Source organism: Amphibalanus amphitrite, unplaced genomic scaffold (assembly GCF_019059575.1).
Source record: "Amphibalanus amphitrite isolate SeventyFive unplaced genomic scaffold, NRLGWU_Aamphi_draft 000011F_arrow, whole genome shotgun sequence".
In the NCBI taxonomy this organism is placed as follows: Eukaryota; Metazoa; Arthropoda; class Thecostraca; order Balanomorpha; family Balanidae; genus Amphibalanus; species Amphibalanus amphitrite.
Genome location: NW_024881507.1, coordinates 1607769 through 1634990, shown reverse-complemented (window position 1 = coordinate 1634990; position 27222 = coordinate 1607769). Strand labels below are relative to the sequence as shown.

The 27222-nt window shown below is 49.7% G+C and overlaps 5 protein-coding genes across 12 annotated transcripts in view; 3 read left to right on the top strand and 2 right to left on the bottom strand.

Moving 5' to 3' along the window:
- Positions 1-396, bottom strand: part of LOC122382381 (isobutyryl-CoA dehydrogenase, mitochondrial-like) — a 34352-nt gene extending 33956 nt beyond the window's left edge. The window contains exon 1 of the mRNA XM_043367622.1: positions 156-396. Coding sequence (XP_043223557.1) covers positions 156-267 — 112 coding nt within the window. The 5' untranslated portion in view covers positions 268-396. The remainder of the gene's footprint in view (positions 1-155) is intronic.
- Positions 393-5986, top strand: LOC122382397 (ubiquitin-like protein 3). Of its 2 annotated transcripts, none has more exons than XM_043367655.1 (5): positions 393-601; positions 2238-2384; positions 2677-2785; positions 3113-3277; positions 3833-5986. In XM_043367655.1, exons 2-5 carry the CDS (start codon positions 2337-2339, stop codon positions 3895-3897), a joined length of 387 nt encoding a protein of 128 aa, XP_043223590.1. In that variant the 5' UTR covers positions 393-601; positions 2238-2336; the 3' UTR covers positions 3898-5986. The 2 variants fall into 2 exon arrangements, with proteins under 2 accessions (XP_043223590.1, XP_043223580.1); XM_043367645.1 differs by having other exon boundaries at positions 483-613.
- A 560-nt stretch (positions 5987-6546) lies between these two features.
- LOC122382350 (V-type proton ATPase subunit e-like) lies at positions 6547-8425 on the top strand. Of its 4 annotated transcripts, none has more exons than XM_043367581.1 (2): positions 6547-6754; positions 7637-8425. In XM_043367581.1, exon 2 carries the CDS (start codon positions 7657-7659, stop codon positions 7909-7911), a length of 255 nt encoding a protein of 84 aa, XP_043223516.1. In that variant the 5' UTR covers positions 6547-6754; positions 7637-7656; the 3' UTR covers positions 7912-8425. The 4 variants fall into 4 exon arrangements, with proteins under 4 accessions (XP_043223516.1, XP_043223524.1, XP_043223532.1 ...); XM_043367589.1 differs by having other exon boundaries at positions 6752-6789; XM_043367597.1 differs by lacking the exon at positions 6547-6754 and adding an exon at positions 6761-6784.
- A 5-nt stretch (positions 8426-8430) lies between these two features.
- Positions 8431-18186, bottom strand: LOC122382338 (multiple coagulation factor deficiency protein 2 homolog). 4 transcript variants are annotated; one of them, XR_006256671.1, is made up of 7 exons: positions 18152-18186; positions 14092-14225; positions 13379-13671; positions 12619-12695; positions 12171-12319; positions 9907-11385; positions 9628-9868 (listed from the first exon to the last, which is right to left on the bottom strand). XR_006256671.1 is itself a non-coding variant. In XM_043367539.1 (6 exons), exons 3-6 carry the CDS (start codon positions 13664-13666, stop codon positions 11168-11170), a joined length of 732 nt encoding a protein of 243 aa, XP_043223474.1. In that variant the 5' UTR covers positions 13667-13671; positions 14092-14218; positions 18145-18177; the 3' UTR covers positions 9628-11167. The 4 variants fall into 4 exon arrangements, 3 of the variants coding, with proteins under 3 accessions (XP_043223495.1, XP_043223474.1, XP_043223481.1); XM_043367539.1 differs by having other exon boundaries at positions 9628-11385; positions 14092-14218; positions 18145-18177; XM_043367546.1 differs by having other exon boundaries at positions 9628-11385; positions 18152-18168.
- Positions 18187-18680: 494 nt separating this feature from the next.
- Positions 18681-27222, top strand: part of LOC122382331 (flocculation protein FLO11-like) — a 45561-nt gene continuing 37019 nt past the window's right edge. The window contains exons 1-4 of the mRNA XM_043367525.1: positions 18681-18834; positions 21452-21545; positions 21913-22023; positions 22490-22661. Coding sequence (XP_043223460.1) covers positions 21475-21545; positions 21913-22023; positions 22490-22661 — 354 coding nt within the window. The 5' untranslated portion in view covers positions 18681-18834; positions 21452-21474. The remainder of the gene's footprint in view (positions 18835-21451; positions 21546-21912; positions 22024-22489; positions 22662-27222) is intronic.

The window sequence follows — 27222 nt, the reverse complement described above, 5'->3', positions numbered from 1 at the left end:
CTGAATGCATCAATCTATTCCAATTCTCAAAATCAAGCACAAAATGAGCAAATAAATACATATAATGCGCAGAAGAGACATTGAAATAAACGCTAGAAACACGAATTATAGAATAATAAAAACCAAATGCATGGCTGACCCCCACCAGAACTTACCGTCTAACGATGTTACACTAGACAGGCATCTCTGAGGACGGAAAATAACATTTTGAGCGCATTTTGACCGAAATAATTGACCGCAAGCCGACGTAGCTATGCGCGCCGCCATGTTTTTATCAAGAATAAATTGAATAAGAAAACAACATTTTTCATTGAAAACCGAGAACAGAATTAAAACATCTCCTTGATATTTTGCCAAGATTTTTGTCAAAATAATTTTTTTGAAATTAGAGCGTTTAATGTCGTATTGAAAGCGAAAGGCACGCAGTAAGCATAAAAACCTGGTGGCAGTATCCAGAACTACGCTGGCAACTTGTCAAGGGAAAAGCTGCACGCCATGTTTTATTTGTTTATTTTTTAGGGTGTTGCAAATCGATCTTTGTGTTTGGAGGACTTGCGTTGATAGCTGGTAGCTAGTTCGTTGGAATGGAATGCGTTGGATGGTGAGTAAATGAATAAGTTCGTTTTTTAAGCGGGTGCAATATGAGGCACGCTCATTGAAACCCAAACCTAGCTTGAGCTCCATAATGATGAAGATCGAAGCTGAAGCTTCAGTTCAAGTTGTGCGTGCCAGATCACCTTGTGCTTTTGAATAAATATGAGATGCATCGCTATTGCATCATTATTAAGGGACAATGGTTCCTATGTGAGGGCACGTCCCACGGGTGCCGCCACTGAGGGGGACGCATCCTCACCCCCGCTCAAAATTGAAATGGCGAGGGGGCGTCCTCCCCAACTTCAACCTGCAACATTAAAACCTACAATCTACAAACCTAAAGGCTAAAACCCAAGCTAAAACCTACAAACCTACAGTGCCCTCTCTCTCCTTGGTTGGAGAATCTTTGTGTGGTGTCTGATCTGTACTTATACCTCTGACCTAACCTAACTTACAACCTACAATGAAGTAAACCTTCAAACATACAAACCTACAGTTCCTCTCATTGGTTGGAAAACCTTCTTGTGACATCTGCTCTACTAATGCCTTGTTATCATACTTGCAATTTGAATGTTTGAATTGCTTTTGCTTTGGTCAGTTCAAACAGAAATAAACCTTCAAAAGGATGCTGATAGTTTGTGAAATTCAGACCAGTCACACTGGTAAGCAAGTGTGGTGCCACATGGGAGGGCAATGAAGGGATTTTCTTCAGCAGTTCATGGAGTGGAGGGGCTATCCCATTCCCAATACACTGACTAGCAACTACCTAGACCTGAATATGACAGCCGCGATGAGGAACACCATTGCATCAGATAATTGTGGCATAGATCTTAGACCTGTAAGTGAATGCACTTGACAAGAATACAAAGGCTGCTTTCCCTTCATGCTTCATAGTTCAGGTGAACATGAGAATTTCATGTGCTGAGGGATGATGCTTCAATAGGGCTAGATTAGCAGATCTGGGTTAAACTTGCGGTTGGGTTGGATTGGTCACCTTTGCTGTAGTGGGCTGTGAGGGCGTAAATGCACATCCAATTATCTAGAGGACTGACAGGATCTGATAAAATGACTTAGAAAAGGCGTTTGATAGCTCTGCAGCTAATAGGTACTTCCAACAAGACTACAGCAAGCCAATAAGGCCAGTTTTTTAGTACCGGGCTACTGCCCCATTGTCCCTTTCACATGGGATCGCAGACATAAAAATCCGAATTATTAGAGTTGCTGGCACTGATACAGTCGATTGATCGACTCCGACTCCATCTTCGACTACAGGCATCCCTTTAAAACCTACATCACAGTGATATTGCTTGTGATGTGACCTTCAACCCACCCTCAAATGGAGTTACCGGGGCAAAACGGACTTGAGCCGAATCAAATTGCTGGAAAAAATGCTACAGAAACTGGCTAGACAGGCACTGGAGAGAACTCCAGTACCAAACAAACCAAAAGACCAAGTTTGTTGACTTGTCCCTTGCTCGATCAAACTTGACTTGGGTATCATGTATCAGAGCTTTTTGCGTAAATTCCGACCGGTTCCGTCGGATGTGCAATTTTATCCAATTACAAGTCCGGTGTGTCCAAGTTGATTTTCACCGCCAGAGTCCTATTTTTGTGTTGACGGTGCGCTGCTCCCTGTCCGGCAGTGCCTGTGACTGAGCCGGTGTCGGTGTGACAGCACCCTGGAGCAGGCCGAGCAGTCGCCGCCGCCGCCGCCGCCGCCGCCGTCGGCCGCGTGGACAGCCATGTCGCGCCCCGGCTCGGCGCGGAACAAGAACATACCTGGCGATAAGGTGAGTGATTCAATCCAGCGGAACAAGGACGACGGTGGAATGGTGCCTTGGCGACATAAACTGCATGATAGTTGTACAATTGTTATTTGTTGGTTGTAATTTTGCTGGATATTATTTGTGTTCAATTGTGACGTGACCGTCTATCAGCTATATTTTCTTTGTTCGATGTTCATTCGTCTGACTGAAATAGGCTGATGCTTCTCATGTTCCTCACAATATATGATTCACTGCATTGTCAAAGACTGTAGATGATACCTGACATGCCGACTTACCATGACTGTCGGCCGTTCAGATCAACCTGCGGCTGATCATGGTCAGCGGCAAGAGTCGCGAGTTCCTGTTCGGGGCGCACGACTCGGCCGGCGACATCGCTCAGTTTGTGTTCGACACGTGGCCGGAAGGTGGGTGGAGCGGCCGACTCTGTCATGGGACGTGCTGCTGGTAGGGGTGTGGGATGGGGGGCCCTCCACCAGTGTCTGGTACTTGCGGACGGTGGAGAGAAGTGAAGGTCTGCTGTTGGGTGACGCTGTCGAACCGGGAAAGCGTCTCGTCGGGTGCTAGACTTGTAGATAAAGAAGTGTCATGTCAGGAGATTGTTTCTGCAGATCGGGTAGGGTGCCTTGCTGGCTGGTTAGTATCACTTTAGGGCAGGTAATTGTCACTTGACTGCAATGTTTTCTGGTCGTCTCCTCTCCCCTGGTGACGTCTCCGCTGCCCGGTGCCGGCAGACTGGAGTGAGGAGGCCGTGGCCAAGGCCGAGGTGCTGCGACTCATCTACCAGGGCCGCTTCCTGCATAACAACGTGACGCTGGGCGCTCTGGGTCTGCCACTCGGCAAAACCACCGTCATGCATCTGGTGCCGCGCGAGAACCTGCCAGAGCCCAACTCACAGGGTAAGTCAGATCTCAGGGAACCTGCCAGAGCCCAAACTCACAGGGTGAGTCAGAGAACCTGCCAGAGCCCAAATCACAGGGTGAGTTTACAGTGAGAGAACCTGCCCATGCCCAACTCACAGACTGCCAGAGCCCAACTCACAGGGTGAGTCAGAACGAGAGAACTTACCCCAGTCCAACTCGCAAGGTGAGTATGAGAACCTGCCAGAGCTCCACTGACAAGGGTGAATTAGTGTGAGAGCTTACGCACAGGTGACAAACCGATGAGTTTCTTTCACTTTTTATTTGGTATGTTTGATATTACGCATATTCCACACGCACCAACTTTCGGTTCTGCGGGAACAAACGCTTCTCGTCACTAAGGTCAGCAGACGACGGGGGGTTGCCGAAATCCGATAGATAGATATAGATATTTAATATTTTGTGCTTTGTCGTCTGTCTGTATTTGTTCTTACAAATGGCCCTTAGCCCCAATATATGCTGAGGTAATGTGACCCCATTCGTCGGAGGGCCGGAACGTGCAGTGCCTCTAACCGAACCCCTCTCCCCCCGCAGATCAGCGCCAGAAGAGCAAGTCGGGCGGCAGCCGGTGCTGTTCGGTGTCGTGCGTCATCTTGTAACGGGTGTGCGCGCGCGCCGCCCCCTGTGATACACCGCCGCCGCGCCGGGTCGGCCGGCGACTGGCCCGAGCCGGCCCCGGACGGCGCGGCCATCCTGTCCAGCCGTGGGCACTGGTACGTAGCCAGGACGCCGCCCGCTGAGATCGTAGATAGGTATTTAATTGTCCGCGAGCGCCGCTTCTCTGCACCACAGAGCCGGCGAGGCGGCCGAGCGCCGACCGCTACTCGCTCATGCCTCTTATTTGCCCGTTGTTCCCTGGATTGTGATTTATTGTGCGAGTGTGAGCGAGAGACGAGTGGCTGGTGTGATCGACACAGAGTTGATGAATCTTGTTAGGCTTTATCATCGAGACGCAGGCTCGCGAAGGGCTGGCATTGGATCCGCAACTACCGTGCAAGAGAGCCTCATTGACGTTGTTAGGAGATTATTGAATTTAATGGCTCTTAGCGTGAATTATCATCCGCTAGTGAAGCACCGAGATATTCTAGCTAGCCCCCGTCTCTCACAGTGGTGACAATCTTTTATCGTTTGTTCCTCATTTGAATGTTTGTCCTCTGGGGCTGACAGAGAGTTGTGGGATGGTGCGCGTACCTCCCGCTAGAGGCGCTAATGCTGTCTGCGTCGGGTGGACCCTGGCGCGCCGTGGCTGGTGAGCCGACCCGAGAGTAGGGGCGGGACGAGGCCATGCCTGGATGCCGAGATGCCGTGTTGACTTCAGGAGGAGTAGGAGGATGCGCGGAGTTCGGGGGGGGGGAGGAGTTATTGGTGTGTATGGGGACGAGAAGTGGAGTTTGTTCAGAGGGCAGTAGCCGAGGTGGCGGCTTTGTTCACTGGAAAGTCGAGGGCTGGCTGCCTGAAATGCGGGGACTGTGGACGTGGAGCCGTGATGGCCCTTGGTGCGGGGCGCGCCGCGTGGTAAGGCCGTGTGAGCAGATATGTCTTGTGAGGCGAGTCCTGGCGCCGCTGTTTGGTAGACCGGCACGCGGCGCGAGCGAGTGCGGTATTGGCCGATTGCGCATCGTCTCTGGGTGCGGAGTACATTTGTGGAACGGGTTCTGATTCCTTCCCCTGGACTGTTAGGTTGAGAGTAATTAGCTGATGAGAGATTTCGCTAGATCTGATAGTGACAATAATTCCCCATATTCCGAGATGTCTGATCTATTAGCTTCAATGACTCCCTGCGGCATTGTTCCCGCAGGCCCGCTGAACAATGTTGTGGTGGTTATGTAGTGTTGTTTGACTCGCATTCAGGGTGAGGTGTCTGGTTGTGATCGGGACATCCGTGTGTTGTGAATCACCAGCTATCGCATAATGGAGCTGCATGCCCCCGCTCACATGGTTTATATCAGTCTTATCAAATGAACATTAGCTGTCGCTTCTGCGCGCTGTACAATCGTTGTGGTTTTTAGTGGTGCTTCATTATCTTTGTGCCAGCTCATGAGCAACACGTCCGCGAATTTCTCATGTCGGGAGTTGTGGAGAGTGAAAGACAATTGGATAGATGCCTCCGATTCATCTGTATTTTAGCCCACTGATTGAGCCTTAGTGGCGTGATACGTAGCTATCTCTGAAGAGTTGATTTATCGATCTGGCGCCTTCGCGCGTCTGTGTTGTTTTTCCGCGCGTCTGTTAGAGATTGACCGCCCCTGTGAGTGCATGTTACCGATCCCCTGAAGTCGGAGCGCATGTTACCGCCTTTGTGAGCGCCTGTCCCTGCCCGTGTGAGATCCTACGCCCGTCTCGGTCTGCCTGTGCCACGTATACCCTGCTGTTGACTGCTGGCCTGGCAGTGTCTGTACGAAAGCGTCCGCGATATACAGTGCAGTGGTAGTGACTGAAATGACAACGGTGTGACTGAAATACTCAGCGGTACAACGTCCGGTCCGGCCGGAGTGGGGATGGGGGGGGGGAGTCGGGTGCGACACTGGACGCGTTCTGAATGACCTGCGGCCACCAGCGACGAACGCCGGGCCCGCGTGCGTGTGTGTCGGGCCACTCTCGATGTACGTTATGACAATGGTGTGGTGTGGACTGATTGTCCGTAGAAGTTGTCTCGCTGATGTGCAGAAATACAATTCTTTAAATGCCGATGGTTATTGGCGAAGTTGCTGTAAGAGCATTTGCTGGGGGAGGGTGTCCCCCCTCTCCCAACTCCTTGATTTCTGTTGTTATATGGCTCGGTTTCTGTCAATTTCTTTCCGACTACTGCCACCCGTCAACAACCGTTGGTCATAATTTGCCCCCCCCCCCCCCGCCAAGCAAAACGACCCGGTGGGCGGTGGTGCTTGGCATGTGGGCGGGGCTAAGGCTGGGCTGGGCTGCGATGCCGTTTTTTTTTTGGGGGGGGGGTATGCGAGCGCGATCTCGGGAATTGTGAGCTTAACATATACGGCCGTAATTCACACTACCTCTGCCGGGTCAACATGCATCAGTCGTAGCGATTGCAAGTATTCAAGTACCTATTACAAGAAGAGTACCTACTCTGAATCGTAACTCCCACCACTAATCACATGACTGTGGAGTTGTTTCAAGCCTCTACGAAACAAACAAGACTCCCTCCATTGATTTCTGCTACTGACGTCATCAAACTAAATCCTTCACGCTTATATTTCGAAATAAATGTTAGTTCATTACATGAAATTTAGGCTATCATTGAACATATAAGAAACATTAAGGGCTTATATCGAAAATAAATTGCGTTTTTCTGTAAATTTTATAGAATTCACTGCGAGTAAGTCACTACTATTTGTCTTTTTTGATGACGTCAATAATCGTTTGGGAAGTACCAAGAAGAAGTAAGTTAATTACAATTTCTTATGCTTTGTGTACAAAGTGGCGCGGGACGGAGAGGATAAGGTAAGAATTTGGACGGAATTATGTGTTAAAGTAGGGTTAATAACTTAAATTCTGTAATTTATTACGTTTCTACAAAAGAGAGGGGCTTTTAGAAGCATTTGTTCAGCCATTTATAGCAATAAACTCGTTCCTGTAGCTTGTTCCTAGAGTCGAAGAATTTGGCAACTATAAATGACGGTTCATTTTGTTTGCGCCTACTGCTGAAGTTATTATTTTTATCATTTATACCAAATCGTATTTTGAATATATGCATCATTGCAAATCAGCTTGTTATGCAGAGGCATGGACTGTGATCCCCACCAACCATTTGGGCTCTTTTGTGTGATGGGAGGATGGGTACGTCAACTGACCAGTGACTGCCCACTGAAATTGGACAAGCTCTGTCCTGCCCAGCTGACTTCAACTGGCTGCTGCTTCCACTAACCTTAGACTATCCCAGCAAGACTGTTCTCTATGAGGTCACACTCCCCCTGTATGGTCCGTTATACAAGGCTCAGTGCCGTAAATTGGTGAAAATGAGTTTGGGGCCAAAGGGCTCCACATTGTTTGGGCAGCTGGCAACCAGCAAGAAAGGAATGTGCTCAGCCTTTGAGGAATATGGTGCCATCTACCTTTGATTTTATGAAGTTTGAAAGGTAGATAAAACTACAATGGTGGCTGGTGCTATAACATAACTGCAATATTGATTCTTTTAAACTCGTTAGGTATTATTGCAAATGGTTTGTTCACTTAGAACCCTTCTGCCTGTACTGTCCTGCCTACCCAATACCCATTGTAAATGTTTTGTTCCATCCTTCCCTGTCAAACTGCCCATGTGAATATTTTTCCCATCTGGCACCTGCCACTCCTGCTGGCTGAAATCTGTGCTATGTTCGCCCCCAGGATCGTGCTGCACTCCCACCATGGGCGCCTCTGCCATTCCTCTGGTGATCGTGACACTGTTCTGGGCGGCCATCGGCGGCGTGCTGCCCTTCTTTGTGCGGAAGGGCCCAAACCGTGGCGTCACACAGAGCTGTCTCATCATCACGGCAGTGGTCTGCTGGCTGTTCTGGCTCTACTGCTACATGGCCCAGATGAACCCGCTCATCGGGCCCGACCTCAAGAAGAACATCCTGCTGCTCATGGACCGCCAGTGGGGACACTTCAAGCCGGAGTAATGATCGGGCTTATACACGGCACGCTGGGAGGGCGAGGAGCAGCGAATGCGACTGTGGGGAGAGTCCCAGTGCATGCGAATTTGTCGCAGAACTGAGACCATTTGAGTGATATCTGCTTCTCCAGAGTTGTATCTTTGTTCTTTCTGTGTTAACTGAAAATCTCAAACCGGATTCTCATGAATTTTCTATGACGATGAATTACTATCATATCGTAGCATTCGTATCGCACAGTTTCTTACACTCTTAGTCGGCTTTCGTGTCGTTGAACGGTGGAATTTCTGGTTTCCATTCTGTGTGTCTTCTTCATGTATGGAGTAACTTTTTGTGCCGTTGCCATAACTGTGGCGCATGGTTATGAATGAGTGAATGTGAAGTCATCCAGTAGTGAATAGTTAAATGGCGCATTATGTGCAATGGATAGGATAATTGACGTGCTAGGTAATTAGTTTATTTAGTACCGTGTATATAATATATGTAACGTGAACATAAAATACAGACATTCCAGGGTGACATGCACGGTCGTTTTCTACGAGTTTATTTTATACGGAGAATGCACAAATGTAGCTGAAGTAGCCAGAGACGTCACATTGGAGACACATCGCCAGTTACTTGAGTAATACTGATATCGTACTTGTATCACACTACGAGTCGACGGACAGATGGGCCGGCGGCCCGATCCCCAGGATGTGTACAGTATATCGCAGCAATGTGAATAATCGAAATGTGACCCATGACCTTGCAAGTAACTAAAGAACAAAAAACGATGTCTCTGCCGGAGCCCCTCATCCGGCCAACTTTGTCGCTGGACTTGAGGACACGCTACCCGAATGTCTTATCTAGCCTCCCAAGCCCGCTCCCTACACAAAACATTTCCGGACGCCTGAAATCTCCAAACCTAGAATGCCCTCCACCCGACACCTGCCTCGCTCGTAACTGCCCGGCACTGACGCCCGCTCTGAGGTGTCTTCCTCAGCCAACCTCACCACGGTGGGCTCACTTTCTGGACTCTGCCAGCTTGTACTCTGGCCAGCTGATGAGGCCGTCTCGGTTCCTGTCGGCGTCCAGCAGAGCCAGGTCCACCATCTCGATAATCTTCCACTCTGGGTAATCGGGCGTCTCCTGGCCTGAACCGTCGTCTGAGGAGCGACAGGGTGGGCAGTCAGTGGGGCGCAGGGTTCGAGTGGTTACCGCACGGCCAGGTTTTGTGAGTCAAATGAGATCGCTGCGAGGTCTATGCGAATGATGGATGACGGATGTTGAAGCAATACGTTCGGGTTCCACACGACACACGTGATCGGTTTTTAACTCATTCTAATAAAGCAAGCATAACAGACGTATTTATTTGATGATAGTCACGCTAATGAACAAATGAAAATACCAAGCAATGCACCCCTCGGCACCCACCAACCGTTTGACAAGCCAATCGACTAGGGAGTGGGGACTGGTGAGCAGGGGCTGTGTAGTAGGGCCGCTGGGAGACTCACCTGTCTGTCTCCGTGCGACTGACCGAGCTGGACTGTGCCGTCATCGTCACCATCGGCAGGTGCGGAGCGGCGAACGGACGGGGCTCGCTCGGCCCCCTGTGCTCTCCGTTTGACAACACGTTTTAGTAACTGACACATCGATCCCGAAAAACGGCATGCATGAACACGGAACAGGACACACAGCGAAATCAGACCGCCCTGGGCTGAGACAGCCAAAACTTTCACAAACTAATAACAAAAACCGACCATATATTTGTGACGAACAACCATCTAAACGATCTTCCCACACGCACCGCGGTCGCCAATTACGAGAACGGATGGAGTGGCTGCTCACGGACAAAGGAGCGCCTCTCACATTCACATAACAGACACCAGACGTCGCACCGCCACAACACTAAAGGGCGTGCACACGAACCTCGCAATTGGAATGGTCGCCTGCCGGCAGGTGCCCGATCTCAACTGGGGCACGAGCAACATGTGATATATCCCACCGGTCGCCACCGCCGGTGCATAAGGTCCTATCCCTGGCATTGCACATAGTTGTAACCAGCAATGGGCCAACGGGCAAATATAGACGAAGGGGAGCATGAACCGTGATTACAAAAACACGGACCGGCCCAATACTCGAGCAAACGCATACATGAGCGGCGAAATTTAACCTTCATGTTAATAAAAAAGTAAATAGCCGAACTACGACTGTTTCGAGCCATGTAGTCGAAATCACGCGCAATGCTACGGCGTAAACGCAAATATTTTTTGTTACGGGATTCACATTCACCTTCAAAATAACACCTATGCCAAAAAGAAACGAATAAAAAAAACTCAAGTAATCTCAACAAAATTGTAGCGAAAGGTGCAAACAGAACGTTACCATAATCTCAGGACAGCCGCATTTGAAACATCGAACAAAATGCAAAAAAAAAAAAAAAACAGAAGGAAAAACAGCGCAAATAGCAAATGAATGAAGACAAAAATGCAAATAAAGCAGCTCAGGCATCAAACGAACAATGAATAGCGAAAATGTCATTTGATTAAGTTGCCATGCGCTCTGCACTTTTGAACACGTCATCGCCAATTATTCGTGTTTCGACACAAGGGAAAAGTGGTCTCTGTGCAACGTTAAGCTCATCTGATTACATCATGAGGAATAGCCAAAGACTGTTTATGGAAGCGCAGAAATACGTCCAAAGCATTCCAATATACGCATCGTTGTGCAAAACCATATATGGTAATACGAGCACCATACCTCATTTAATTTGAAACATGCGACCCTGCTATCTTCCGCAAATAATTCCAAATATAATTTCTGATAATATCCACGCAATCCCGCTCATGCGTTATAAAAATAGATGCATCTCGCGCAGTCGGCGTCATATGAGGATCAGCGTCACATCCTGAACATGTATCCTAGACTGGCGCTGATTGGTGCCACCCACAGACGACGCTCAGCCGTCAGACGGTCATCAGCGCGGCTGTCATCAGCTTCGTCAGATCAGACACATCACCAGACACCGAGCGGCCGGGACAGCGGTCTGTTCGGGACCACATACTGACCGGGCGGGGACAGCAGCCCGTCCCCGGCCGGCGCTCCGCAGCCGCCGGCTCCGGTCACTCCACATACCTACACCCTACTCCCGATCACCTGACACCTATCCCGCCTGGGCACCGCCCTCTCCTTCCTCAGAGACCTCTGTCTGTGCGTCCGAGCACCCCCGTCCATCCCCCGGCTGGCCTGAGCTGGCAGTCACCGAGTCTGTGCACCGCACTCACACCTAGGCGGGCATGCCGTGCTGCTGCTGCTGCTGCTGCTGCTGCTGCGGCGGCGGCGGCGGCTGGTTCTGCTGCGCCAACATGAACTCGGAGTAGTCGATGTAGCCGTCCCGGTTGCGGTCGTCCTGGTCGATGATGGGATCGATCAGCTCGAACAGCTCCTGGTCGGTGAAGATCTTCTTCTCGGGCACCGGGTGGCCGGGCTCGTGGTTGGACTGGTCTGCGCGCGGCACGGACGGCCCGGTCAGCCGGCGGACAGGGGGGGAGGAGGGGGCACACACGGGACACCCGTACAGAGCGGCACACGGCACCTCCACCAGACCCGCTGACACGGCGGCACTCATCAGCGGTGGGGGGGGGGCGGAAAACAGGACACAGAGGACAGGACAGACAGTCGGCCACACCGTGGTTTCAATGACGGCCGTATGACGAAAGAAAGTTCTGCTTCATTGAAAGGTACATCACCCAATTTAAGGAAATACGTGTCTGAGCTAATGACGATGCATGGCAAAGGCTCAAACTTGCTTCACTGACGGCATTTATGTGATCCGTAATGCCTGTGAGGCAAGTGGTAGCAACACAGCATCTGTGCACCTTTATCATATAACTGACGGGAACAGGTGCTAAATGACAGGCCCGGACAATGGCAACGGTCTCAGCTGGTGAGACGATACTGACGTTCGCACGAGGGATAGACGGAAAACGTATACATTAAAATGGGAATAAGGTTAATCATTAAACAAGATAAGGGAATCTTCCTCAGAAGAATGGAGCGATTAATGAAAAATAAAGGGATGAGATAAAAAATACCGGAGTAGTTTATATACCTAAAAAGACAATGACCTCAGCCCGCAGCCGTCTCGTAAAAACGCAGTGACTGACACAGCCATACCCCCACTTTCCCCACACAGTGAGGACACCACACCCCGCCTTCCAGCACCATACCGTCACCAGCACCACACTCCCACCCCCTCGGCGACGGACCACCACCGCCGCCCTCCTTACCGTGCCAGTGCTGCAGCGAGGCCACCAGCTCGAGGCCGTCCAGCTTGTTGTTGCCGTCGGCGTCGTGCATCTTGAAGTAGTGGAACTGCAGCTCTTCCTCGGACATTTTGGACGTGTCGATCGGCGCCCCCAGGTGCTCCTTGATGTGACTGACGGTGAAAGTGCGGCAGCGGTGAAATACGGAGACCTTTTGATAGATGTGTGGGACCTATTTTAAGGTGTTTGTTAAAAGAAATATCAAATCAATCATTAAGTTGCAAGTTTATTCATTCCTTTATTCATTCATCAAATGGTTTCATTCATTCATCCATTCACCCATTCATGCACCCATTCATTCATTCATTATTCATTCATGCATCAGAAGTCTTCGGCTTTTGGAGTTTCCGTCTTTCCGAGTCCAGCACACAGAATCGAGCACACCGAACTACTCGAAGTACGGTATCCTTACTCTTTTTCGGCGGTGATTTGCTGTTTGTCCCTGAGAATGGCCTGCTGCTGACCGTGACCGCCGTGGCCGTGACCGTCCTGCCGAAGAGACGATTTCACGAGTCAGTTAGGACTTAGGAGGCGGTAGAGCGCTCTACAGGGATCAGATTGATTGCAATAATCTAAATAAATAGAAACAAAAGGCAATTTGACGCGTTCGTCAAAGGTTCGTGAAGACGTTATTGAAATCCAATCATCAAACAGAATAGGTACACTGAACCAGACAGCATAACATAACGGTAACAGCGGCCAATGCCGGTGCCGAATGGAGAAGGCAGAGATGCACAGGTGTAAAAATCCCGCACGATTTCCTGTTGCCGTTTCCCGTCAATTTCCTGTGCGGCCGAGGGGCCGGTCGGCTGAGCGCCCAGTCACGGCGCCGGTCGGATTATCAGAGCGGTCGGACCGGTCCGGATCCTCCGGCGGGTGGACAAGCCGCGATCGGGAGCGGTACGGCACCGACGGAGCCTGGGCGCCCAACGAACGGAACACGGGGAACAGACAGATGGCTGCAGGGACAGGGGACTGGATGACAGGGAAGTAGGACATTGACAGCATGGATGTCAAGCAGGTGGAGTAAATGCATTGAAGGGCCAGGACATGGGCGAAGTGACAGAGCAAACACACTCACACACTCACACAGGTGCTGCAAATGGTCATTTTTCATACCTAACCATGAAACCTAACCATTTTTTATGAGAAAAATTTAAGGCTAAGCTTACCGTGCGCTGGAACTGCTGCTGCGGAACACCCTGCTGTGGCTGCTGGGGAGGCGGCTGCTGGAATTGCTGCTGTTGTTGAGGAGGTGGCTGCTGGAACTGTTGCTGTTGTTGAGGAGGTGGCTGCTGGAATTGCTGCTGCTGGGGTGGAGGCTGTTGGAATTGCTGCTGCTGCTGCTGAGGTACCTGACCAGGCTGCTGGTAGTGGTTCGGGTTGACACCTGGAGGCTGGCGATACTCAGCCTGCACCATGTGCACCACTAGCACTGATACTACCAGATAGATGTGCATGACTTCTGCAAGAGAAATAATTCATGTGCTTATTGGCAGAAAGTTATCTTTATTGAATGAACTCTGCCTCAATCATTGAAAGTAGTCCTTGAATTTGCTTAACAGAATGAAGCAGATGAAACCAAGAAGGTCATGACCAATGAAACAAATCAATACCTATGTTATGCAATCATAAACTTTGCGGCTGCGGCTTGACGTTAACATGAACTGATAGCAACAAGACGGATTGTGAAGGCGTTATTATTCATAAACACTACAAATATAAGCCAAAAAAATTAAAAAATTATGTGCCATTCCTTTGGAACCCTTTCTCCGAAGCAATGGCTATTTAGTAGCATATACCTAAAATGAAGTGAATAAATTTAATTTTTGACCGAGGCAAACAAACTTAAATCGATATGGTTACTTTCTCACAAAAAGCTCACCTGATAGAGGAAGGTAATGTTTTAAATTTGCCCACTAAATTTACAATGTTGAGAGACAGTCAGGCTAAAAATAGCGAAAATACAGCCAAAACACGCTTATTTAACCACTACATATACAACACAGCGCACATCGCGGGCTCTGGTATTAACTGGATAATTCGCCAGCTGACGCCGTATGGTGGCGCTAGTGGAGCAGCACCATATGACGTCAGCAGAAAACACCGTGAGCAGCTATGAAATGGGAACGAGCACCACGGAAATATCGAAAGGTGATGGACATGTACTGACTTTGGTCATTCAAGTACCACCAACACCATACAAAAACCATATAATATTATCAAGACTGATTCTGGAATCGATTTGTTCGGGTATTTAAAACACACAAAAAATGTTTGTTACCGAATTCTGAAACAGTATAAGGATATTCTTGTTCCTTACTTTTGCCTTGTGGAGTACTTTTACTTGCTTTCTAGTGCGCCCATCACTATCTTGAAATCTGGATTGCAACGCTGTAGGAAAACTTTATTTCATTTGTCATTTCTTCCACTTTTGAGCAGTGATAATTTATTTGGGTTTATACATTCAATAATGAAGACGGCTCCTAACTTTTTAGGGATCTGCAGTGGCTCTGAGAGTAAAATCAGATATTTTCTAGAAACTTGAGGCCACTATTTTCTTATATGCTAGATAATATACAAATATTGACATGTAAAGAATGATACGGGTGTATAATTCTGCATAAATATCAATTCAAAGTATTTAAATTTTTCAAGAACCTTTTTAATTCTTCCATAATGACTTCTTTCAATACAAGCTGGAAGCAATTTCAATCAATAAAGCAGCACAAGGCAGTACATTGAGCTACAATGATCCATAACCAATCGGCACCTGCAATTTGATTGATCTTCGAGATGTACCCTGCCTGTTTCCTGACTTTCCCTTTTCGTTGTACTGGGTGAAGTGAATATTCTGTGAATATTCTTCTGACAGTCAGTTTTTAATCCTACATTATGTTGTCAATCAGATTTAATTGGTTCAAAAACCGTCGTAGTCCGTCTCATTCGCAGTCTACATCTCCACATGCGCACCCATACATGCTCAAAATTTTCACTACGTATGTACTATGTACCCTGCAGCGTATCCTGATGAAAAATGTTTTGTTGAAATCAGAGACACTTCCCAAGGTAGGCCATAGTACATGGCCATATATTTAAGTCAAAACAGATAAACAGATAAACACAATTCCAATCATCAAGTCAACCAGCATCGACAATCTGCACATAAGTTCTAAACCTATTGTAAGACTACTTTGTATTCAAACTTTGTATTGCAGAAGGGTGGAAGCTGCATGGAATTATGCGACAATTTCAGCGTGCATCCACGCTCGAAAGAGCAGGGTTAATTGTAACAATGTCAATACCATAATAACGTAATTGTAGGTGTTGTGATTCGGTTGTCTCTTGCTGGCCATTGCGCGGGCGGTCCAGCGGCGGAACTCGGCTTCGCCGCCGTGGCGCGCTGGCAGTTGCTTCTTCTTCTTCTTCTGCATCCCATTGCCAACCCGCTCAGGGGGGCGGCGGCGCAGGCGGGTCGAGCGGCGGCTCGGTCCGCCCAACATCCTCGATGAAGGTGACGACCTTCGTCGCCGGGCCGCCGAGGACGTCGACCAGGCGAGGGTCGACACCCCAGCGGCGGCGGCGGGCCGCCTCATAGGCCGGACAATCGGTCAGTAGGTGCGCCGCGCGGTCGGGCTCCCCGCACGCGGGGCATTCGTCGTCGGCTTCCGGGCCAATCTTGTGGAGCGTGTCACGGGTCAGCGGTGATGTGCCGGTCCTCAGCTGGGACAGCGTCACCGACCCCAGCGCGCCAGGGAGTCGTGGCCAGGCGTGGGGTCCGGGTGCGGGTGGGCAGCGGTTGCCCTCTGTCGCGACAGCTCCCGGACATGGCGCGTGACGGCGGCCCGCGCACTCGACAGGTCGATCGGTGCGCTGTCTTGGTCGCCCGCCGTGGCCTCGCCAGCCAGGAGGTCGGCGGTTTCGTTGCCGTCCAGCCCGGCATGGCCTGGCACCCACTGGAGCACCGTCTCGGTGCCGTTCTCGGTGAGGGTGCTCAGCACTCAGCAGCCTCCACACCTCGGCGGCCAGGGCCATGGTCTGGTTAGCTGGGCCGCGGCCAAGTAGTTGGAGCCCAGACCTTGAGTCGGTGAGGAGGCGGACCGACTTGGTCGATGCCAACTCCCCGTCCTCCAGGCCGGCCACAGCCGCGAACGCCTCGCGCATGGCGGTCAGTTCTGCTCTTAGGCTGGAGCAGACCGCCCCTGCAGGAGCGCGCACGGTCTCTTCTCTGTTGAGGTGGTGGAACTGGATCAGCGCCTGCGCCGCCCTGTTCCGTCCGCCGCGAGCCGAGCCGTCCGACCAGATAGTGACGTCCGGGTGCGGGAGCTCTGCAATGGCTCGCAGGGCAGCTTCCCTGCGGACTGCAGGCGGGTCCGACCGGCGGGTGGCCACGGGCAGGTCCACCCTGAAGGTGATGCCGCTGCGGTGGCCCAGCCATGGCGGGTCGCAGCTGTAGAACGCCGAACCTGTAACACAATAGAATTGCAATTGTAACAAAGACCTGCATGGTCAGCACACATCTGTCATCTGCAGTGACTGTCATCCCAAGTTGGTATGAATTGGCACAAAGTTGGGTCATGGTAGCACTAGCAGACGTAGCACAAGCTGTTGTGATATGCCATACCGTAGGACTAGGTCGTAGGTTGTAAATTTTAGGTTTAAGGCTGTAGGTTGTAGGTCAGGTTAGGTAAGGTTTGGTTAGAAAGACCCATTCTCGTGCATCGGGCAGCTTGTGCTACATCTACCTTACCAATACCCAATTTGGATTCCCAAAATTGATGGCAAACAGGCTTTTTGTATAACAAGTGTGGTTAATTGTTCTAATCCCCGCTGCAATGTGAGGGTAACTGCTTTTCTACAATCACAAAATTTGAATTCATATAGGTAGGTGTTTACATGTTCAGAAAATGATACAAAATATGACACGATTATAGCTGCAACTGGATAATGGATACCAACCTCAACTAAAAGTTTCTGCAGCCTTATAACCTAACAAATGACTAAATTGCCAAAATAAATCCCTTAGTACAATAGCTTGACTCTAAAAAATAACAGAAATTTTGCATGCAGACCCTCTGAAATGGAGGGTTTATGAAAAGTAACAAAAATAAACATTCACCAATATCAATATGTTGTTATAAATTTCATATGTAGCATAAGCGCCAATACTGCCTTCATTTACAATGTTGCTACTGTTTTCCACTCACAAACGCTGCCCTCCGTGGACAGCAGCAGCAGCAGTGAAACGTCACCCGTGGTGTGACATCATCACCCATGACGTAATGGAAATCCAGTTGTTACCAAGGCCCCACATCGCACCCAGGCCCATGTCGTCCCCTATCTCTCTGCGTGTCCACTAACACGAATGACGTCACGCATGTGGGCGGAGCTATGGGCGGAGCCTAACGCACGCGGCAGTCCAAGCCGCCATATTTGAATTTATATTTTAATAGAATCTTGCCGATATTTTGGGTGAAGTCAATTTATATGGATAGCTTGGTGACAGTTTAGCTATACGAATAATAATTTATTATGGATGTGCGTATATTCAGCTTGGAATTGCAATTAAAGTTCCGCACCGCATAGATTCGAACTCGGGACCTTCGGAATACTGCGCGGGCACGCTAACCACTACACTACCGCGACCGCGCGGCGGCCGGCGGCAGGGAGGCTGCGGAGACATGGGGGGGACATGTGAAAAAAGCAAAAGATTTAGCGAAAAACAGGTAATAGATAACTTGCAGAAAATTGTCTGCTCTTTCAGATAAGATACTTAGGTTTGATATATCTTGTGCAGACTTCATTCTACAGTGCTTCGAAAATCGCTCATTTACATGGAGATTGAACGGGGCTTCGAGACTTGACTCCAAATGACGTCACGAGCTGACGTCACGAAAAGGTAGAATCGCCGGACGACCCTACCTGGTATATAGGGCCTTGATCGCACCCCGGCGAACCAGAACAGCTGTACACAAATGTGCGACTTGTGCCACTACTTTGTACACGTCAGAACACAAAATATATGCTGTATGACGTCAATATAAAAGTTTTTGTAATTATGCTAAATTTTTATTTTCAATAATTATTTTGCAGTTAAAAAGCTGAACTTTATATGAAAAGCAATACTGAGGATGATTCAATTTTTAACTGAATACGTATGTGGTTAATCAATTCAACACATATTGTAATCCAGGAACAACACGAATAACAAAGGCATATGTTTTATGTTCCTGTAGTAATCGATTGAAAAAAATATTGTTATTGTATTCATTGCTTTTACTGTTCGTTTTTCATTCAATTTTTCGGCTGTAGGCATCATTTCACTGTTATCTTATTTTGACGTCATATATTAGCGGCAAATATCGCATGCCAAGCATGCTAAACATTTTGCGACATTTATGATGTGTATGATACAAAAGCGATGCTAACCGCTAGGGGCGCTGACATCGATTCGCTGTGTTATCGTGAACCAGCAGACAACCGAGAGCTTGAGCTGGGAAATCTCCGACGGGAAATTGGCACGCAGTCGTGGCTCGTGTTTGTGGTTGTGAGGTCGGGTTACTGGCTACTGGTGTCTGGGGCCTTGCGAGTGCTTGTGAAGTAGGTCAGGAATATTTGAAGGAATAGCGTGAGTATTTCAGTTGGGCAAACTAGACCTTTGGAATCAAAATATGGAGGCATCAAAAGATTGATTCCTTATGACCATATTTGGGCAAAAATGCAGACCATTTCTAACTTACCAATCACATAAAAATAAGAGAGTGTTTCAAGAAGGAGCATGCTTGATCTTGAAGAGAAATGCTGGAACTATCTCCTAAGCAAAATAATATTGCTCCTATCACAACAATTTGAATTCTATAGGTAGTGAAAGGCAATCAAGGAATTGATTCACTTTAAACAGATAATCATAATATTGATTCCCCATCAGCTGGCTAATCATTATTTTGATTCACAGGTAATGTTAACAGATAGGCAACAATGACTTGCAAGAATACAGCATTTATCTTGCTATTATTCTCATTTAGTGGTATCCTCAGCACCACAACAGATACCTATAGCATTGTTGTACTTTACCTTCACTACATTTGATAACAATTCACAATTTTTAAATGTCAAGAATACAAAAACTGAAGCAACAGGTAAAAACCATATAAATAATACAAAACCACTACAACAATGATAATTAGGGGTTTAAAAATTTAATTTTGCCATTTTACACACATACTGATTGTTAAGTATGTGATTCATGATACAAAAATAACATACAGTGTGATTTCCTCAAAACAGCTTTTACGTGATGGACAGTGGCTCTGTCTTTTTCCCATTCACAAGGCCAAAGGGACAATTTCTTAGCTTTGAGGTAACACTTTTTGCAAACCTACCACATTTTTCTACCTTTTTAAAGAAAATTCTCACCGTCATGGGCCTTTTTTCAACCGTAACGATACATTTGAAGTCAAAAGTGTACCCAAATGAATCAAAAAATTGATTCCATGCCCATATTTGGTCAAGGCTCCTCCCACCAGAATCAAATTATTGATGCCTCCATATTTTGATTCCGAAAGTCTAGTTTGCCCAACTGATTTTATGTTGATTGCATTAAACCATTTTTGCTGGTTGTCGCATCCTCTCACAACGTGCACTGAAGCTTTTGACTGTCTTACAAGTTACAACGCGGTTCAGGTTGTTTTTCTTCGTAGGTAAATGTTTATTTCATTTGGAGTTTTCTATGTTTGCTCATTTTCCAATCGCTGTCACGATAATCAAAAGTTTTCTGTGTAATACAGCTCCATTATCTTTAGTCTTTACTCAGAAAGTTCCACTAGATACTTCCTGTTGCCGTAAACTCGTACAAAAAGCAGTTAACAACACCGATCATGCCAAGGGATCATGCTTCAGAAAGGAGGCCTAGCCTCTTTTTTTAGGTGGTTTAACTGGTTTAAATGGTAGGTGCCCATGTGTATTACATATGCTACCTACAAGTTACAACGTGAAGAAATAATCTAGGACTAATCCATATTTGCTATGGTATCGCCGTTCTGTATCCTCCAAATTGGCGATTTTTTTAATGGAAATGAAATGGGTTTGAGCCCATTACCCTTGCCGTGACCCCAGGGGTGAAATCGCGCTGTTCCTAGTTTGGTTTGCATTCACCTTCGGTGGCTCAGCTGTACTAGTTTCTACGGTGAACAGCCTCGTCGAGTCCAGGCCAGGCGTCTGTGGCTGACCTCCCTCCGAAGAGCCATATCCCTCGTTTGGGTTATCAGCGTGGTCTTTTTCGCACTTGATCGCTGCCGCCGTGTTTTGAAGATGTCTTGTAAGTTGTATGCACGTTTTACTTAATCACTCACCAATCGAACCGCACCTCGGTTCCTGAGCAAAGCTGTACTATTTGTGGGCCTGTCCGGTGTTCACGGCCGGGGGCGCACGCCACATGGCGCCACTGGGCATGAGATGCAATTTTTGTGGTTAAATGATTCGTCCAACTTCAATGGCTACAAAAGACGCAATGTTAACGGGTTCTACGCGAATGTGAGCACGTCTGATCCATACAAATGTTCATCTGCATGAAAGTGTGTAGGCACGTCGGAAAAAATGTGTTACCTTGTAATTCATAAGGTTCATAACCATCCCTTGGATTCCCAGGACGAGCCCTTCCTCATCCATTATCAAGCTTCATTGTCTGGGACGATGGCCACGCAGCCAGCAGCATTGTGCTTCGGTGAGGGCATCTCCAATGCTGCAGAATGCCCCTCCGGGTGACCGTTTGAGCAACGTGGGCGGCCTCAAGATTACTTTACTACTCGGCGGCCTGTCCACCGGAGCACATCAATGCCAACGGGACGAGCTTAGCCTCTGTGACTCACTAGCCGTTGGTTGAATCAGTCAAGTATCTTTCCTTTTTCCCGAATGTCACAGCCGGGCTTGCGAGGCCGACCGCCGTCCGGCTAACCCGTTTCGTTTGCTGGCGGTATGCTGTGCGGAATGCAGCTGGCACCCAAAGATATCGATCCTAAAAATCGACTTAACCATCACCCCAAACCGATCAGGCTACGGCTTCAGGCTACGGCGTCTCCCGATTTTAGCCGACCACAGTAGTTTTGTAGGCCTCAGGTGGAACCAAAGAGTCCCAAAATCCTCTATGGCCCATTTGCCCCGCTAGTTTGAGTCGCGGTGCATATGTCTATGGTCTTTCGCAGCCTGGGATTTGCCGTGACCTTTGACCGCCGTTTGGCCCGTTTCAGCTCGTGCTCAATAAGGGCCGTCCATGACGGTTACATATCAGACCGAGGTCGCGTCCATACGCAACTTCGGCGTCTTCTGGAAGCTCCTCTTCCGGTGAGTTAGATCGACTCCTCATAATACGGCCTTAGTGCTCCGCCTCCGGGGAGTCGCGAATCGTAATAATCGTATATATCGTAATAATCGTAATAATCGTAATAATCGTAATAAGTGGATGGTCACTAAAACGCTGTTTTTATATTATTGCACCCGCTTGTGTTTTAACATTTCCCTTGTGCTCTCTTATGTATCATTGTTTTTAGTTTTGTTTTACTAAATGCTTGCATTTACAGCCTAATATGGCCCGTACACATTTAGTGCACCCGGCACGTCAATGCATTTATTTGAATACCCACCACATCGCCCACCACTCCCGCCACACCGGACTGGAGCTGGATGTGTGACTATTTTGGCACGATTTCAGATGGAGGGGCAGCATATACAAGTTGGTCTGGCCGGACCTGTCGCTGTACATCGTGCTGTACTTTACTCTCAACATGTCGTACCGGTTCGCCATGAACGAGCACCACCGACAGTGAGTAGCAGTCTTCCGCGGTCCTGGCACGTATAATGCTCGTGGCGGGGGACGTTACGAGTGGGTCAGTTTAGCGGGGTCCTTGTGCTGCAGCTGCCTCAGACGATTTTCGCTTTGTTCCTACATCTTAAAATGGTCTGTGTTTTACCTTTGATGTCCTGGAGCCGCTGCAATGCTGATTTCGTTTTACATTCACCTCGGGGGTTGAAATGCAGCGCTTTATCGTGGGAAGACACACGATGCTACACCGTTGCTGCATTGAGAATGATCCATGAATTATTTTAAGCAAAGTAAATTTTGCAAGCCTCCCAGTCGCAGCCAACTGCTGTCCTGCGGGCTATGCCTTCTGACTGGTAACACTCTGACCGGTGACCTTAACTCTAACCAATGACCCCGGCTGTCTGACCGGTGACCCAGCGCTCTGACCGATGACCCGCCCGCTGACCCCCTCCCCCCTCCGCGGCAGGCTGTTCGAGGAGGTGTCGCGGTACTGCGCCAACTTCAGCACCTTCATCCCCATGTCGTTCGTGCTCGGCTTCTACGTCACGATCGTGGTGAACCGCTGGTGGGAGCAGTACCTGGCCATGCCCTGGCCCGACCCGCTCGCCGTCTTCGTCAGCACAAACATCCACGGCAATGTGAGTACCGAGTAGGTACCTTAGGGATCTTAAAGTACGGCATTATGATTACCGATTGCATACACATAACACAAGTCGGCTTCCAAGTACGGCAATCCTTTCACTGACCGGCCACGGGGCTCACTTAGTACGGCAATTTGAGCAGCGGAGAACATTTATTACGACAATACGAGAAGTGAGAGACATTTATTACGGTGACGGGAGACAGGTTTATGCATTAGCAAAAAGATCCTTCAGCAATGTGAGAAACGCATGACAACGCATGCACGGCAATGTGATAATTATAGGAACACTGGCCCGGGCCCCTGCTGCCGCCCTGCGCCGACTGGCATCGAGAATCGATCAGCGAACAACTACATAAGGCAAGGGTCTGCAGGGAATAATCAATTATTTAAAAGCAATGTAGACAAAACGTTGGCTCAGTATACATCTTGCTGCCAGTCGGGCCCTTTGTAAAGCTAGGGGCGTCCATTGTCGATCTCCGCTATATCGATCCATGGCGGCCGGCTGTCGGGCTGACTGGCCGTAGTGAACTGCTGTGGAGTGGCCCTGGGTGTCATGGAACCACAACGGACCCGACTTGCAACACCACCGCGGAATGTGCCTGTATTTGTGACCGGATGATATTTATTAGAGTGCATTGTATATTATTATATATTACCAGAGGGCTTGTGATTGGATTTGTGATTTGCTTGCTATTGCCAAACATTTTTTTCTTCAGAATTTTGGTAACTCAAGAAAATGAAGGAAGTTACTGAAGACACAGGCACCGTTATAGGAAACATTGGAAGTTCGTGTGTTTTGTGGCTGGCCGTGATTACCAACTTTACCGATGTCTCTTCCCCGTCTCTTTCTCCTTCTCGCTCTGCCTCTCTCACCTTCTTCCCTCTCTCCCTCTCGCCCTGTGCCGCTCCGAGCCCAATATAGAGAGTGGGCGGGGCGGACCGGCCGCCGCCCCGTTCCCGCTGTGTGCGCTGTATGTAGCATTTGGCACCGATCACAGGGACAAGTGTCAGGCCAGGTAGCGTGGTTTGAGAGGGTGGTGTGTGCTCGACTTACACAAAAAAAAACCTAGTGGCGTTCATTACATGAATTACGTCGCTTGGCTTTTATTAGGATGGAGAGTTACGTAGTCAAGTGGATGAGATGTCGCTGTTTCATGCTGGGACAGGAAGTGATGCTGACTACTGAAGCGGTTTGTGCTTATCGAGAGAAATCACATTACGCCCAACGACATTATTATGCCACACTCGGAGCTCTTATGAGTCAGCAAAATTAATGGCTCACTAGAATCACACGGAAAGTAAAAGTAGCACTAGCGCAATTCTCGTTATTAGTTGTGTCCCACAAACTACGAGTATAGCCATGGTAGCCTTCTCGAAAGATGCGGAAATGATGGATTGCTAAAAGTTATATATGTTGGTAACTAGATAACTTGAAATCGAAAACTAAGTTGCCTTACGGTCTCGTTCTCATCGTTCTCGGAAGTCGTCCGGAGTCGCCTGATGTCGAGCACAGTCCAACTGTAATGTCCAGTTATAACCGGTCCCAGTGTTTGTCAACCGTAACAAAAGGTCGCGTGGCAGGGTTTTATGACCCTTGTTTTATAATTCAGGAACCCCGGCCCGAGCATCGTTCAAGTTGCCTTGAAGCGGTCACCGACCGTGTCAGTGCTCGGGGCAGTGTGTCGTCTGCAAATTACCGCCGGGGTTTCACTGCGCTGCCGTACAGCTAAACCCCGTGAGATAGACTGTGTCGCAGTACAGCTAAACGCCGTAAGATAGACTGTGCCGCAGTACACCTAAGCGCCGTGAGATAGACTGTGCCGCAGTACAGCTCATCGCCGGCAGTTAGACTGTGCCGCAGTACAGCTAAACGCCGTAAGATAGACTGTGCCGCAGTACAGCTAAGCGCCGTGAGATAGACTGTGCCGCAGTTCAAAAGAGCGCCGTTAGATAGACTGTGCCGCAGTGCAGCTCATCGCCGGCAGTTAAACTGTGCCGCAGTACAGCTAAACGCCGTGAGATAGACTGTGCCGCAGTACAGCTAAGCGCCGTGAGATATACTGTGCCGCAGTACAGCCGAGCGCCGGGAGATAGACTGTGCCGCAGTACAGCTAAACGCCGTGAGATAGACTGTGCCGCAGTACAGCTAAGCGCCGTGAGATATACTGTGCCGCAGTACAGCCGAGCGCCGGGAGATAGACTGTGCCGCAGTACAGCTAAACGCCGTGAGATAGACTGTGCCGCAGTACAGCTAAGCGCCGTGAGATATACTGTGCCGCAGTACAGCCGAGCGCCGGGAGATAGACTGTGCCGCAGTACAGCTAAACGCCGTGAGATAGACTGTGCCGCAGTACAGCTAAGCGCCGTGAGATATACTGTGCCGCAGTACAGCCGAGCGCCGGGAGATAGACTGTGCCGCAGTACAGCTAAACGCCGTGAGATAGACTGTGCCGCAGTACAGCTAAGCGCCGTGAGATATACTGTGCCGCAGTACAGCCGAGCGCCGGGAGATAGACTGTGCAGCAGTACAGCTAAACGCCGTGAGATAGACTGCGCCGCGGTACAGCTAAGCGCCGGGAGATATACTGTGCCGCAGTACAGCCGAGCGCCGGGAGATAGACTGTGCCGCAGTACAGCTAAACGCCGTGAGATAGACTGTGCCGCAGTACAGCTAAGCGCCGTGAGATAGACTGTGCCGCAGTTCAAAAGAGCGCCGTTAGATAGACTGTGCCGCAGTGCAGCTAAGCGCCGTGAGATATACTGTGCCGCAGTACAGCCGAGCGCCGGGAGATAGACTGTGCCGCAGTACAGCTAAACGCCGTGAGATAGACTGTGCCGCAGTACAGCTAAGCGCCGTGAGATAGACTGTGCCGCAGTTCAAAAGAGCGCCGTGAGATAGACTGTGCCGCAGTACAGCTAAGCGCCGTGAGATATACTGTGCCGCAGTACAGCCGAGCGCCGGGAGATAGACTGTGCCGCAGTACAGCTAAACGCCGTGAGATAGACTGTGCCGCAGTACAGCTAAGCGCCGTGAGATATACTGTGCCGCAGTACAGCCGAGCGCCGGGAGATAGACTGTGCCGCAGTACAGCTAAACGCCGTGAGATAGACTGTGCCGCAGTACAGCTAAGCGCCGTGAGATATACTGTGCCGCAGTACAGCTAAGCGCCGGGAGATAGACTGTGCCGCAGTGCAGTTAAGCGCCGTGAGATAGACTGTGCCGCAGTACAGCTAAGCGCCGGGAGATATACTGTGCCGCAGTACAGCCGAGCGCCGGGAGATAGACTGTGCAGCAGTACAGCTAAGCGCCGTGAGATAGACTGTGCCGCAGTACAGCTAAATGCCGTGAGATAGACTGTGCCGCAGTACAGCCGAGCGCCGTGAGATAGACTGTGCCGCAGTACAGCTAAATGCCGTGAGATAGACTGTGCCGCAGTACAGCCGAGCGCCGTGAGATAGACTGTGCAGCAGTACAGCTAAGCGCCGTGAGATAGACTGTGCAGCAGTACAGCTAAGCGCCGTGAGATAGACTGTGCCGCAGTACACCTAAGCGCCGTGAGATAGACTGTGCCGCAGTTCAAAAGAGCGCCGTTAGATAGACTGTGCCGCAGTACAGCCGAGCGCCGTGAGATAGACTGTGCCGCAGTACAGCTAAACCCCGTGAGATAGACTGTGCCGCAGTACAGCCGTGTTGTGCAAGACAAACTAAATTCGCCATCTGCGGTCTTCACAAGCGTTGCGGTAAGGAAGCTCTCGCCCTGAGCAGACAGTTAGGTTGCCGGTTCCACCGCATGGTAATTCGTAGTGACATCCGTTCCGCGGCACCAAGTTCCGTCCTGTCCGCTCAGTGGACTGCAATATCCGGACCGGTCGGGAGCCGCAGTCTGACCCAGTGTCGACCCCGGACCCAGCGTCCAGCGCTCGACTCAGCTCGGCGGCGGGCCAGGCCGGGTCGGTACACTGCAGCTGACCACACCCCATGGCACCGCCTCGGGTCGGTGCACCGCAGTGGGCCGGCAGTCCATGGCTGAGGTCAGTGCACCGCACTCGTCCGCAGTCTCCTCGGGTCAGCTCAACGCAGCTGACCACACCCCGACCCCATGACGTTGGTTTCGGTCACCACACCTCACGGGACCGTCAGTCCCCTCGGGTCAGTACACCGCACCGGGCCGGCAGCCCGTGGCACGGTGCACGTGATGTGCATGTCACGCCTGCTGCGCGCCGGGTGACGCACGTCCTGCCGCGGCGATATTGGGCCACCTGGCAGCCTCCAATCGAGCCGTGCCGGCGGCGGCAATCATGGCGGGACATCGGCAGTCAGTGCCTGGCTCGGCCGGGGCGGGGTCAGCGGCAGCGGTGCCTCGGAATGGCTCACAGGGGTGCGATGAAGTGGCTCGGCACGAGGGTGAAACTCCTGAGGAATTAGGGTATTGTGCCTTGGTCCTTAGATGTGTTTTATGTTAGACTCTGAGATTTGTAATGTGCATGATGCTTCCTTCCTACTACAACCAAAAATGTCCCAATAGGTATTTTATTTCAAACAGGCTGGTCAAAGC